The 15,496-nt window shown below is 35.6% G+C and overlaps 1 protein-coding gene across 3 annotated transcripts in view; it reads left to right on the top strand.

Moving 5' to 3' along the window:
• The window catches only part of ARHGAP15 (Rho GTPase activating protein 15), a 619,068-nt gene that overhangs the window by 286,925 nt on the left and 316,647 nt on the right, over nt 1-15,496 (top strand). For all 3 annotated transcript variants that reach the window (XM_045838525.1, XM_045838438.1, XM_045838608.1), the window contains 2 exons: nt 13,009-13,107; nt 14,382-14,511. In XM_045838525.1, coding sequence (XP_045694481.1) covers nt 13,009-13,107; nt 14,382-14,511 — 229 coding nt within the window. The remainder of the gene's footprint in view (nt 1-13,008; nt 13,108-14,381; nt 14,512-15,496) is intronic.

Raw genomic sequence — 15,496 nt, 5'->3', positions numbered from 1 at the left:
AAATCAAAGGCAAAAAAGAAAGCTGCTTGGACTGTGTGGAAAGGAAGGCAAAAAGGCTAAGAACCAGAGAGAGCCTTAGAAATTCTAGGAGGCCACAGCAGAGTGGACTCTACATCAGATGGACATGGCATGTCATCTTTCAGAAGAGCTGCACTGGCACAGCCACGGACGACAGTGCCCTGTTGACAGGTGACCTGTGGTGCAGATCCAGCCTCAGGAGAACGTCTCCACTCCTCTGGCACTGTGGAATGGCTCTGCTGATGTATCTGCTCAGGGAGCTAGCACTGTTTTCCTCTTGTCCAGCCTGCCAACTCAAACATGTTTTCTAAATTTTAAGGTTATTTGTTATCTGAATACCACAACTCTCCAGCACTAATCTAACTCAACAAAGCTATTATTCATTGTGTAACCCTTTAGTGAAGGCCTGTGGCAAGCCAGGTGTCTGGGTAAGATGTGGGAACACGTGATCTTTACCCCGAGAGAGTTTAAATATAGCAAGGGTTAGAAAAGCAATGACATAAGTACAATAGTGAAATGACCACCATAATCGAGTAAGGACAGGCTACTGGAAGGACACTTCCTTTTTGACCCTCAGAGGGTGGAAGAGCCTTTTCTAAGTAGATGATGTCTGAGTAGTTACCTGAAAAAACAGGAGGAATTGCCAAAACCCAGGAGACTATCAATGACTCAGTCAATCAATCAAATAATAGTAACCATTAAATTTTAAGTCCTTACTAAGTGCTAGGTGCTATGCTAAATTCTTTTCCTGAATTATATTTCATATAACAATGGTCCTCTGATCTGATGTAGAAATTATTATTTTCCTCAGATTATAGGTGAGGACATTGAAACACAAAAATTCTAAATAACTAGCTCAAAATTATACCGTTAATAAGCAAAAGACTTGAAAACGTTAGAAACACAAAGAGTATTCATGAAGTGCTTGGTAATCCATTTAAGGAGTTCAGTTTTTATCTGGAAGACAACAGTGATCCAGTCAGTGACTTTTAAACTGCAGGAGAAAGATAAGGGTTTGGATAGATAGAGCATTTGTGTATAGTTACTCAGGGTTAGGGGTGGCCTAACCCAGCCATCCTGTGTGGAACTCTGTAAACAGATTCTCTTGGTCATGCTCCAAGGGTCTGATTCTTTAGGCCCCTGTGAGCATGAGAATCTGCACTCACAAAGATCTCCAAGGATGATTCTCATATCAGGCAAATTGGGAATTTGCTAATAAGGGGATATAGAGAGTAGATTGTAACACAAACAGACAGGAGGGAGATCTGACAGGAATAATGACATCTTGTATTGGAAAAGTTGCCAAAAGAGATCTAGAGACATAAACTAAGAATGTGTCAATTTACAATTCTGATTAAAAACAAACAAACAAACAATGATGTGGGTAATGCTATTCAGGAGTGTGTCCTTAAAAGAGAAGAACTGTGACTTGCAAGAGCCTGCAGAACACTTCCAGTTAAAGATGAGTATCAGGAAAAGAGCCCACTAAGGGGACCTGGAAAGAGCCTGTTCATGTTCTCTGAGATGTGATATTCTTTCCTGCCTCTGAGGCATGGTACAAGTTGCTCTCGTTACCTGCATTATTCTCTTTCCCCTCTTCTTCCACTAAGCCCCATCTGTCCTCATCAGAAGCATCTCTAACATTCTGCCTTGAGGACTGCAGTTGACTCTCAGGGACACTTGTTTTTTCCTAAAAAATTATTACATATGTGCCATCTTGAATCACAATTAATTATTATCTTCTAGTTGTTTTCCCATGTTGGTTTTGTAAGTCACACTAGATTTTAAGCTTTATGAGAGCAAGGGGAGCCCTGACCGATGTGGCTGTTGGTGGAGCATCATCCCACAAAGTGAAAGGCCGCTTGTTTCATTCCAGGTTAGGGCACATGCCTGGGTTTGCGGGCTTGATCCCCAGTTGGGGCCCATGCAACCAATTAAAGTTTCTCTTCATACATTGATTTTTCTCTCCCTCTCTTCCTCCTTCCCTTCTCCCCTCTCTAAAAATAAATAAAGTCTTAAAAAAAAAGGAACAAGCATTACTGCTAACATTTTTTAGAATACTTCACCGTTTCGAGAATTAAACCCTAGGATGGGTTCACTAGGCACTAAAGATCAGTGGTTGATCTGATCTAGCATGGCTCCCTAGTGTTGTGTGTGTTGTGTGTGATGGATAGTGAGCTGTCATGTGCCAGTATACATAGAGTGGACCTACTGTCCTGGTGTAGTTATTAATAGTACCCCTTTTGCCTTCAAAATTGTCACATGTGGAAAAATTATACAGTCACCCTTCTGATATATGCAACCAATATATATTTTTAAAAGTCTAGCATTTTTAAATGGTATTATTTCTAACATAAATATCATTTTGGGAGGAGGTGGAGTAAGGTATTTCTTCATATGTTTATCATGGCATGCTGGGTGTGTCATTCCAATGTCACACATCTCCATTACTAGACAGGTGTGGCTGCTGCTCAACTGACAGATATCATTGTCTGTTATATATTCACAAATGTTTTTTTAAATATCACTTAAGTGTATTTATATATGTCACAAAATTATAGTTTTAGAAATGCCAGATACTTTTTCATGTTTGTTTAAAGATAACCCTTTTGAAGAAATAGGACTTTTTCAAAATATGTAGAATTATTGCTTTTGCAAATTTTTCAGGAAAAAATCAGCATTTTAAATTTATTTAAACTATAATTCTAGAGAAAAGAGAAATTTCTTCTCATTCATGTACTTCCTAAGTACATATATGCTTAGTGTATCATCCTTATTGAATGATGATGTTATTTTATAGAGGGCAAAATCTAGTTTGTCAAGCTATTGGTTAAATAACATCCCAAAATTTTCAAAAACCAAAAGTAAGGTTATACTATAGTGTTAACTTTACTTCTTCTCAGACCATAGGGTGAGACATCTCAGATGGAAATAAGACCATTTGTCATAGCCCACGTGTTCTCCAAGGGCCGTTCTTAGCTCCCTCATTTTCCAGGTCAAAGTGGCATTAATCCTGTGACAATAGTTCATCTGTGACCTGGCTAATCTGTATTTACTAGAACTGTATTTACTGAGGCTCTCTATTTATGTCTGACAAAGTAGTTATAAATCACACTTCTTCTTTAGATCATAAATACACATTTATCTTTAGAATATATCACCAACTGAATCATTCTGATGTAAACATTGCACCTCTTAAGTATAATGAGTTTAATAGATGCTGTGAATCCACAGATTTGTGCAGGATCTCCCTTTCAATAACTGAAAATATTTAAATTGCAGAAGCTTTAACATCCTATTGGGAGTGGCAGACAGACGTGTCAATAGAGTGGAACCTACTATTTCCTCTGAGTAATGAATAAGACAAAGTCACTTGCTTCTGCTAGGGAATTATGGTGCTTTTGCTAAGTTGACAGGTTTTGGTTGTGCTGTGACCAGAGGCCCAGAAGTGACCGGTTCAGAGGGAGTCCTCTGCTCCTTTGCTCTTTTCAGCTCTGTTATCACACAGAAAGGGCTCAATGGCAAAGGCCAACACATGGTGGGCAATAGTCTGCAGAATTATCCAGCTTGTAAACTCGGTAGAGACCATCTTTGGACAAGAGGTCCCTGAGATGATGGAGAATCTACATGGCAGTGGCTTTGCCATCTCTTACTTGCTTGGCATCCTTGTCTGGAAACTCAATTGGCTGTAATTTTACTTGAAGATTAAAGCACAGATTTTTATACGTATCTTCTGTTCTCCAAATGTTTAAAAAAATATAAAATACACCTACATTCACTTCTAACTGGCAGTATTGTAATTCAGCAGATTTCTGTGTTTCACTGAAACCTGGAGTTGAATTGTCTTGAGCCGGAAGGCATCCAAGCTGCTGTTTTTCACTCAGCTATATTTCTCTATAAGCATCTAATTGTTTCAAAAAGTGATGTACAGTATGCAAAAACCTGAATCTAATGCAAATAAGTCTGTACAGCACTAAAGTTAACAGGTGTTCTCATTAATGTAAGTAGACATGGAACAATTCTTGAATGTTTTATAAACACTCATAATCATAGCCAAATATGTTACAATAGCATAGAGATACTTACATACTGCAACATCTTTTATTCCTGTTGTGCAATCTCAGCACTTATTAATAGGAGACATTTGTGAGCATTTAACTAGTGATGCCAATTACCTGTTTCTACTTAACTCTCTCCATCTTAAATTAGCTAATATTTCTAAATAAAGTTATTGGAAACATAACTAGCGGCACCTGTCCTCCCACAGTTTGCTTGCCTATTAATGTTAATGATGCTTTCATGAAATAAATGGCTACTGTTGGTATACCAGTGAAGGGGACCTTACTGAGGCTCTCTACAGATATTTTCCATTAACCTAAGGATTAACTCTTGAAAATCTTAAACTTGCCTCCAATTTCCAAATTATCAACTCTCACTAAGAAAGGTCCACATGTAAGGTGAGATTCTTAGATGATCTAGATAGATGATCCCTGCAAAACACATGGTGGCTTTGCAACATCTTTAGGAACATTCGATTCTAGCTCTATGCATTGAAATACAGACCCCTCTATTGGTTGAAGTCTAGAGTTTATTGACTGATGGGGAAATGTAGTTTCAGACTGCAATTCTTCATCTTCAAAATGGATTGCCTACTTTATTCTGATAAAAGTGTTATCAATAGTTATCAAGAAAAAAAAAGAAAAACTACTTACATTGCCTGGAAGAACACAATGGTATTGTAAACTTCAAAATTCTGCATAAATGGAGGATGAGTTAAGTATACAATGGCATATTGAACAATAGGATATAATGCATTCACTGAAATGCATAAAATAGATAAGGTTTATTTATTATTGACTAGTGTCCATTAGGTGTGGGTTGTGCAGTCGCTCAGTGGGTACAGAATTGCCGTTGGCTTTAGTGTGATTACAGTGTCGTTGGGGGGAACCGAGAAGTCCACAGGGCACTGTGATATCGACCACTACATCCTATGATGAAGGATATCATGGGACCACGTTAGAGAGACATCTATTTCAAAGAACGTTATTCTGTAAAGTTCACATTTAAATTGATTTGAATAAGAGAGAGGAAGTCAGAGGGTTCTGGGCAAAGGGAACAACCTGTTCTAAGGAAGAAATAAGAAGTAGATGCCTAGATTGTAGAGATGCAGAGGAAAATGTGGAGCATGGGGCTGCAGAGCAGGCAGGTAGTAGAGCAAACAGGGTCTGGCCAGACAAATTTAAAGAGCTTGCATTGCAGACTAAGAGCTATGGGGAATCTCAGAATGATACCAGGCAGGGGAATGGGATGTTTGGATCCAAATTTCAGAGAATGGAAAACAGATAAGATAGGGAGAGGACTGAAAGATATTATTATAAAATCCATGTGGGAAATGCTGGCAGTTCAAGTGTTTAAATGCATAAAAATGCCTTCACAACAGGGTACATGATATTGTTAAAATATAAACACATAAATAATGTTTATCAATTAGTGAAAAAATATAGAAGAATAGACAAAAATTCATCTTGGGGAAAGAGAAATTTTGTATCTATGTTATACTTTTGTGTTTGTTAAAATTTTAAGTTGAGCAATACTTAAATAAATGGTAGGAATAATAAAATCATTCTTCTTTGAAAAGAGCGAGGGCAGCAGATTCCCGAATGTCACATGACTAGAGGAGGAACGCTGCACCATGAACGTAGCTCGGGCTAGAAGCTGTTCTGTGTTTGGCAGTGACTGAGTGTTAGGTACCGATGAACACAAGTCCTAGTATGATTAGTTTATCTAGATGCAACTACTCCCCCAAAGTTCAAAAGTTAACATTAACAGCAATAAAACTCTAAGCTGGTGCCTTTGTACACCAACTGCTTCAATTAGTCACTTTTTTAGTTGTTTTTCATATGAGCACCACAGGCAAAAGTTTTGGTGTAGCTGACTGCAAAACTGTGGAAACTGCTAAACTCTCTACTAATTACTTGGATAGTATTCTTTCATGAATATTGAGAAGACTGTTTCTCAGTGCTTCAAACATTTTACTACAGATAAAAGAATGAACATGAATTTCTGTTTGAAATGAATTTGGGGTTAGATATTTCATTAATAAACAGAAAGGTAGAGTGGGTGAGTGATATGGGGTGTGAATGCTCACAACAGGGCAATTTTATTATGCAGAACAAATCTGTGTTGTAAGAATTCATGAACCAAATTTCTTGGGTGTCAAAGGTACAGCTCAATTTCAATTAAAAAGCACTGTTTCTTAAAAGTGCCTTAAACCTTAGATTTCGGAATGCACTTGAGATCTGTTCTATAGGTAGTCCAACATTTGTTTACTTTCCATTAAATAAGAAATTGCTTACATGGGCAGGTTATTTTGATATGATGACACCGCTGAGGGTTTCAATAAATGTACATGCAAATCAATCAACCCCAAACACATTGAAAGCATATCCAATAAACATCTGGAAACTAATGAACGCACATTTGTTAACACAGAGGGGATTGTGGAAATGCAGGATCCATTTTTGCTCAGGCTTATTTAGTAGCATGTGGATTTAAGAACATTTCACAGAGTCAGAAGAAACAGGGTAATTATAACATAAGGTTCAACATCTTTAGATATGTAGAACATTTTCCATTGCTTAAAACAAATATTCCCTAAGAAAGTATAAAACATTTTTCTGACTTGCAAAGTTTTTGCAGTCTATCATTTAAATTACTTAAATAAAGGGAGCTTTACTGCTCCCCAAAGCTGAGAATATAACACCCTCCATGCATATTAGCTTGTTCTTCTTGACAGACCAGAAAAGTGTTTGTGTGTGCCAATTAAAACAAAAATGGATCCCTAGTGGCTTGTTCCTCACACAACTTCTGAAGACTGCTATCATTGTTTGCTAGGGTAACCCTGGATAAGGCTGCTAGCCAAAGTAAACAAACTTTTCAAAACTTTCATGACAGATGGGGGTTACAAATGCATTTTAATAAGAGAGTTGCCAAAGCAACTTATTTTTTATAATCAGCATATATTTACTTAACATCTAGCAACATTGGGAACACAAGACAGATACTTTCTCACAAAATGTTTTAACAAGTAACATTTTTGGAAAGACAAATTGAAGACCTTTTACTTCTAACTGATATTTTACCGTCACTTTTATGTTAATTTTGCTCAACATGTTCATAAAAATTTTAGGAGTTACTCAGACCTGACTGTAATTTGAGACAGACATGCAGCTTGATAATGTAATTTCTTCAGTGATCATAAACACCTTTGAGACTAAGTAATTTGACTATTACAGTATAACCATAACAACCTTCATTTGATCAGCTATATCAAATTTGGAGTGTGATAGAAGATGAAAAAATGTGAATATGAAGGTTTTAAAAAAGTTATTCCTTCAGTGTTAGCTCTTTATATCTTGCTATTATGTAGCCAAACCATATATCTATATTTTTTACTGTTAGAATTCAATAAAGATATGGTCAAGCCCTGACTGATGTAGTTCAGTTGGTTGGGCATTGTCTGGCAAAATGAAAGGTCACTGGTTGGATTTCCAGTCATGGCACCTGCCTGGGCTACACACAGTCCCTGGTCTGGGTGTGCATGGTGCATGTTATACATGTGAGAGACAACTTATCAATGTTTCTCTCACACATTGATGTTTCTCTCCCTCTCCCTCCCTTCTCCTCTAAGAATAAATAAATAAATAAACAAACAAATAAATAAATAAGCCCTGGCTGGTGTGGCTCAGTGGATTGAGCACAGGCCTGTGAACCAAGGGGCAGCAGTTCAGTTCCCAGTCAGGGCACATGCCTGGGTTGCAGGCCAGATCCCCAGTGGGGGTGTGAGAGAGGTAACCACACATTGATGTTTCTCTCCCTCTCTCTCCTTCCCTTCCCCTCTCTCTAAAAATAAATAAATAAACTCTTTAAAAATAAATAAATAATATTTTAAGAAGATATGACCAATATTAATAACAAAAAAATTTATATTTACTTTAAATACATTTGGTATATTTTGACATGTTATTTTTATATCCACTTAATTCAAATATAATTATTTTATTATTAAGTCCAAAGTGTCTTCAAACATAATAGTAATTAAATTCCATTCCTCTTGAATGGGTAATCCACTTATTTGTAATACATCATTTAATATTTTTTAGGGTTCTTTGGATATCTGACATCCTTTATTATATATTTCCTATATATAACTTCAGCTTCATTAAGGTGAGATAAATACTCCTTAGGTTTATAATCAAAGATTGATCCTAAGAAAAACATGAAACAGATTTAGTTCAAATATGGAACTGTTTCAATGCTTTCTGGAACCCTAAGGAGTTTTCTGGGTGCCCCAATTCTGTTGTAGATACATGTTTTCATAGTAGGATAGTGGCCATTTTTGAAAGAAGTGAAAGAAAGAAGCATCTGAGTAAGAATGTTGGCTGATCTTTTAAAAGTGTGATATTTTTAGTATAACAATACAGAGAAAAGCAACTTTTGCCTAAGGTTTATATTCCAAATTTCTCAACTAAAGCTGAAATCATCACTGTCCTTTCTCACATGCAGAGAGTCCTTGACTGTATATGACTATTTGCTGAGAACTAGTGAACTAGAAATCAAGATCTTTGTAATCTCTTAATTCTATCATTTAAAATGATGCCAATTTGATAGAATGGCATTCTCATTTTCTTCATTTGGTTCATTTTCTTCATTTGCAAAATTACTTTATGATAGTGGAGGGAAGCTGCATTTGAAGAATGTTATTATGTGCTTTGAGATCATTAAAGCTGATTTCACTTTGCATACCAAGTGGTAGTATTCATATTCTTAATATACTAAAGTTCTGATACAATCAACCTTTAACAAATAACGTATCATGACCAACAGTTTATGCATAATTCCATGATGTAAATGTGTCTCTGGTAATTACTCCCTCCTCTGTAATCTTGACATGAGTATTGTCTGTGCCACTCACATTGGGACTTAGTGTAAAACATTTTCTATTGTTATTTATCTTTATATGCATATGTCCTATTTATCCAAACAGATTGTGAGCTCCTGAGGGTGGGGGCTGTGTATCCTAGCTTCTAGTAATGTGTCTTACACTTAATGGATGCTTAAATAGTTCTTGCTGAGGATGAGGACACTGTTTGGTCAGAAACACAGCCTCTCAGTCTCCGGAACAAAGAATTATTTGTGGGACTGATTCTACAATAGGAAGAGTGCCACTGTGCAAGAGAGAACACATATCACTCATTATCCCTTACATCTTTAATAGTCTCTCACCATGTGCTGGAGCCAACTGGAACAGAAGTAGCCAATAACATTCAACCACCAAATATGTTTTACTGATACCTGTCTGTAGTGTAAAGTTGTCCATGGATAGTTACTGGATTTATCTGATTATTATTCATAGAAGATTTGGCAATAACTACATTAAAATGTCTACAATGTTTACTCTGTGAATCTATGTATAAGTTTAATTTGCTTTTTCTTGCTTTATTTTTTCCAAATTCTCCATAGTAAATTCAATTATTTTTACAGTAAGGAAAAATGTGAAGTTCTAAAACATTTTTCTATTCCGATAAACCAAAGCATGAAAAATTTTAATAGTATAAATGCCATTCTATATATTAATTTCTCATTTAAACTGAAATGTAACATGGGGAAGACTAACTGCCAGAATCCATATTGGCATTGGTGATAGTTAACTGACTATATTGAAAAGGGAAAGACTTTACTTAATGTAAACACTAGTTGTTAAAATTTCTTTAAGATCTTTTAAATTAAATATTAGATTTATTCATGAAAGCCTAAACACACACACACACACACACACACACACACAAATTTCTCCTCATCTCTGATCAGTAGAGTTTGGAGCTGGGATATCCTTGCCTCCAACTTCAGAGGAACCATCTCAAGGACACAGACCACAGCTCCTAGCCCAGGGGAAAAGTACTGTTGAATTAATACCCAGAAGACTTAAGGAATTCATATGTTAAACATTTGTCCAGTGGATATGCTGATATAAATGTCCAGACGTTTGTTACCAGCAAGAATTCAGATGGATCTCTCTTTTAGTGTGAAAATGTTTTGGGCAAATTTCCCCAGACAGGAAATTAAAGGTATGTTATTAACAACATCAGCACATTTCATTAAGACTGATTTGGTGCTAGGATGTATCCCTTCAAAATAAGACTTGGTGAATAGCAAGGACTTCAAGAGACATTTGTCTAAAGGAGGATTCAAAGCAAAATGGAGACCAGCAGCTCATGCCTAAATTTGTCATATTTTCTGTAAGGTCTTTCTTTAGCAACCTCACCCGAGCATCTGTCACTTAAGCAAAACATGATATAGAAAGAATACTTTAATATGGCTTAATATTGAATCTTTTATGTCTGTTATTAGTCCTACATCACTTTAGATTGTCATCAAGAGTTGTTCAATCAAAAGGTTCAGTCAAAGCTAACATTCTTTACTGATGTCTTTTTTTCCCCCGAGTGTTGAAAACTCAATTGTTCAAAGTGCAAATATGATTCAGAAAATCATTTATCAGAAAACCTAAAGAGGTCATGTAAAAAAGTGGTTTGAGAACTGGAACTGAAGGGGCCTTACCAGTCAGCCAAAGACTTTGAAACTGCCTTCCTGTGAGTGACTGGAATGGAACAGAACAAAGTCAATTACTGACTGTAATTAAGAAGTGGATGCATTTAAACTGTAGAGAGCAGTAGCAGACTTCTCCAGACTGCCTAGTAACTCAAAAGATTAGCGGGAAGACAGAGGAAGGATGTGAACTGTATCTCTCTGGTAGTATGTTTTGAATGAATTGCATTCATATAGTTGTCTGATCCAGCTTCTAAAAAAGAATTCATAAATCAATGATTATGTATGATTAATACAGTAAATATTTGGACAAAGAAACTTTTAAACTACATTCTTGCTTTCGGTTGTTCTAGCAGGAAAAAATCTCCTTTGCGAGGCACAGAATGCACCAAAAATACAAATGCATGCTTAAGTACTTACATTTTATCACTATTTGAACTTACTAGCCTAGAAACTGAACTATGTTGGCTCTTTCTAAAACCCTTAGAATATAGTAAATCTAATTATGTTTGTTTCTTGTACTTTGAAATGTCCCTTTTAATAATTTTAATAATGGTTTATTTATAATGGCTGGGAAATATATTGTAGATTATGTTTGGGCTAATTCATGTTTCTTTTAATATGTTAACAAATTCTGATGTGATATAAACCCATTCACAATCAAAATATTTACATTCAGATTAGGATGAAGGTAGAGGTCAAGGATGTTACTAGTTTTCTTGGGTTAGTTAGAAGTGACCTTATACTCTTTAGATTACTATTTCTGTGGCAACATTTTATAAAGTAAATATTTGGGACTTTATGTAAGTAAAGAACACTGCAAGGGTGTTCAGATAATTAGGCAAGAATCAGCTTAACTGTCTTTTACTAGAAACATAAAACAGAAGACTATTTGGAGACTACTTTGAGCCATCCCAAATCTTACATGCAATTTTATTTTAAAAAAGAGTGACTGACCCAGGTTATATGTGAAATTCTAGTGTGAGTAATTAATGTCCTCTTATTTTCAAATCTTTCACTTCTCATAATTGCATACACTTCGGATAGTTCTTCTCATTACAGTTGTAAAACATTGGATTCCATCTCACTTAGGAATGGATGCATTGCAGGAGTGAGTGATGTTGCATCTCTATATAGTTTTTCTAAAAACAAATGGCAAATGAATATTTATGTATGAGTGTATTCAAAGATTTCTTTAACACTCTGGGATCATTGTTATTAAGTGTTGCCATAAGAATTACTGAACCCTTCAGAGTGAGCTATTTTGGGCAATAATTGTCACTTTAATGATAGAATTATGGAGACATGCTGAAGCTTGATTTGTGATTTCCTGAACCTGTGCCACATTTCAGTGCTCACCTTGTATTGAGAGCAAGGAAGGCTGAGAAGAGGTGACCGGCTCCCAATTCAGTGTGTGGAAATGTCAGTCCTCTAAACCTCTAAAGTCTTGCTTGATGTGTGACAGCAGTTGGGAAATGTTCATCTTCCTGTTGAAACAAAAAGTCAATAATACAGAGGGAAAATCATAGTTCATATTGATGGCCTAATGCAAAAAGCGTGCCCAAACCCACTCTAATAAAATTCTTCTTGAAGAAGCCCTTTATGTGTGAAATCAAGAGCGTTGCTCTGGTTCTATAGGGCCCCCTCTTCTCTTACAATTCAGCTTCACTGAAATGGAAAATGCATAGTTACATGGTAAATATTGCCACCTATTTAACAACCCTGGGTGTCTGGAACAGGGGTGTACATTTGATAAATACTCTCTGTGAGAGGTTCAAATATGTAAATAAATGTCTATTCTAATATACTCTGTGGGAAAATATGTCCTTTATTCATTTCCTATAGATCTTTATGATAGGAAAGTAGAAAGAGCCAAGTGTTACTCCTTTGAATAACCTCTTACAAAAGGCTACATTTAGTCTCTTTTGATAAATAATCTGTTTTAGAGCCCTCCATAAAAGGAAATCAAATATGAAGATACTATTAGATTTGAAAAAGACAAACAGGAAGAGCCAAAAGTGCAGAATGAATTCTGACACACCCGGGTGTATTTTTCTAAGGTTCTGACTTAAGTGCATACTGTCTGCATCGTTCCGAACTTCCTGGCTTGCTTCTCCTTGAGTTGGAGTAATTCAGCTTTAGAACTACTCTGAGTTAATCGTTCTATTATGAAAACAATAATGTATTTGTTATGACATGAGAAAACAGTTTATAGCGAGCAGTTCAAAATGATCCTAGTCTCCCAATTCCCAGAAAGACAATTACTGGAATACAAGCAAATATTTCAATGTATTGAAGTGTGTTTTTGAAAAAGGATATATACATTTTTTAATGTAAGAGATCCATTTTATCTGGTTTGGTTACCTGTCATTTTTATTTTTTCAGATCACAACAGCATCAGGAAATGAGTTCCTTCTACAGTCAGATATTGACTTCATCATATTGGATTGGTTCCACGCTATCAAAAATGCAATTGACAGATTGGTATGTATTTGTTTTGTCTGTTACCTTTATTAATTAAAATGCTGTCATTAAATCTCATTGCTTAGGCATATAACTTACAAGTATTTAAATGGGTCCTGTGGATTGAGAGATATTAAGTTATTTTAAGTTTAAATAGAGTCCACTAAAAATGTTTCAGCAGACAGGATTTGTGGAACTAAATGTCATTTGATTTTGCTCTTTCATAAACACAGTGCATTCATTTTTTAAAATGAAATAACATGGACATTCATCTACTGGAGACTATAAAAACCACACAAGCACTTAATAACTACTGAATTTTCACATTTTCAGTTTATGCAGTCTGTAATACATATTCTTAGAAATAAATATCAATGTATTTAAGCCCATACTCCCCATTGTAATACCAGTAAAAAATAATCCTTTGTACTTATTTTCATTGTTTTTTCAGTTAAGCTAGATCGTTCTCATGAAAATCAACATATCTAGGACTTCAAGAAATTACCCTAAATCACACATTCAGAGTATGTCTCTAAAAGAGTCATACTATTTAAAACTACTAATTTTATATTGATTTTAGACCAACCATCTAATTTTAGGACACTAATATTTGCAAATTCTTGAGAAATAGTTTTGATTGTTTTTAATAAGGTATATACAATAGGAAAAATACATTTTCTGTGTGATTTTATTGATTTTTTTAATTTCAGTCTTCCATTATTATATCATTTTGATTTTGGGACTGAAACTTTCAAAAATAAATGAACAAACTGACTTTTACCTATCTCCTATATAGGCTTTTTCCACAGGTGTGAGTTCTTGTGCCCCCTGCACACAGGCACATGTTCACAAGCATACACATGCAGATTGTCATTAAAAGTGTACTGTGGGGTCAAATTGCCTGCATTTGAATTCTGGGTCTATCATTTACTACCTGTGTGGCCTTGGACAAATGACTTACTGCTTTTGGCTTCAGTTTCCTTGTCTGGAAAATGAGGATGATGATAATAATAATAATAATAATAATAATAATAATAATAATAATAATACCTACCTCATTGTGATGAATAAGCATGTGGAATGCTTGGGGTAGTACACAGGATTTAATAAGCACCATATATATATAACTATTATTAACTTTGAATGTTAAGCTTAGCATAAAGGCCCCATTCCAAAAATAATTATCTTATTTTAGATGTCCCTTTAAATCTAACATCAAAAGAAATTCCAAAATTATTTTTTTGAATTCTCTCTTCCTTGTAAATTTTTTCTGACTAATTATTTGGTATTTCCAGCCAAAAGATCCATGTAGTCCATCAAGAAACCTGGAATTATTCAAAATCCAGAGATCCTCCAGTACTGACCTACTAAGTCACTATGAGAGTGATCTAAAAGAACAGAAACCAGAGCACAGAAAATCTTTAAGTAAGTATTTTTCTAACTTGCTCATTTGGAATTTTGCTAACTTACTCCATCCAAATGCAGTGCTTATGAAATATAAATGCATTAAAATGAGACTTGAGCCAAACTCATTCTACTCATGGAAGACTCATGGCCTTCCTGGCCAGGGATTCACGTACTGGAGGGCAGCCTGGGCATTTTGCTCATATCATTGTTGGTAATGCCTTTTGAGAAAATTACTTTTCCCAGGTCGTGGACTTCACTTACACCAAATATCTGAAGCTCTGAGTGATAGACACAGCACTCAGATTGGTGACTGATTGTGAGAGTGGGAGATGTCAAGCGTCTGCAAACCTTGATATGCTGGCTGTTTGATTGCCATACTTTAGAAAAGTGTGAGGGACCACCGTGGTTGGTCCAGCTTAAACCAACAGACTCTGCAATATTCCATACTTTCAGATCACCAGAAAGGCTTAGAAATATGGGATGTGAATCAGATGTTCTTAAGGTCACATGTAGCTCTAAGAGAAATGAGTTTAGAATAAAAAGAAACAATCTCGCCACTTATTTCATGATCTTGAGTATATCTTATAACCTTTCCCAACCTGCTTCTTCCTCCATAAAAGGGGTTTATTAAAAGGTGTCAGTCACACTTACTTTAGAGAGTTGGCTTGAGTCTCAGCTTCCTGAAAGAAGTAGATATCTTTGGAATCAGAGAAAACCAAGCTCCCAAAGTCTGAAAAATTATAGTAACTCTCTGGATCATCTACCTAGCTACTCCAGTCTTCTAATTCACCATTTTTCTGCCATTTTCTCTGAACAAAATTCAGTATAGTTGCAGACTAGCTTTTGGAATTTCGGTAGAACTCGGTAAGTAGAGAAGGGATGCTAACAGAATATCTACATATGTACATAAGTAGATATTTTATCTGACTATATGTGTATACACACACACACATACACTTGAGTGCATTAGGAAAGACCATATATAGATATATATAACATACAT

This window comes from Phyllostomus hastatus, unplaced genomic scaffold, assembly GCF_019186645.2.
Source record: "Phyllostomus hastatus isolate PE091 unplaced genomic scaffold, TTU_PhHast_1.1 phas_contig_1, whole genome shotgun sequence".
Lineage (NCBI taxonomy): Eukaryota > Metazoa > Chordata > Mammalia > Chiroptera > Phyllostomidae > Phyllostomus > Phyllostomus hastatus.
Note: the sequence above shows the minus strand (reverse complement) of the source record. Positions and strands in the feature narration are given on the sequence as shown.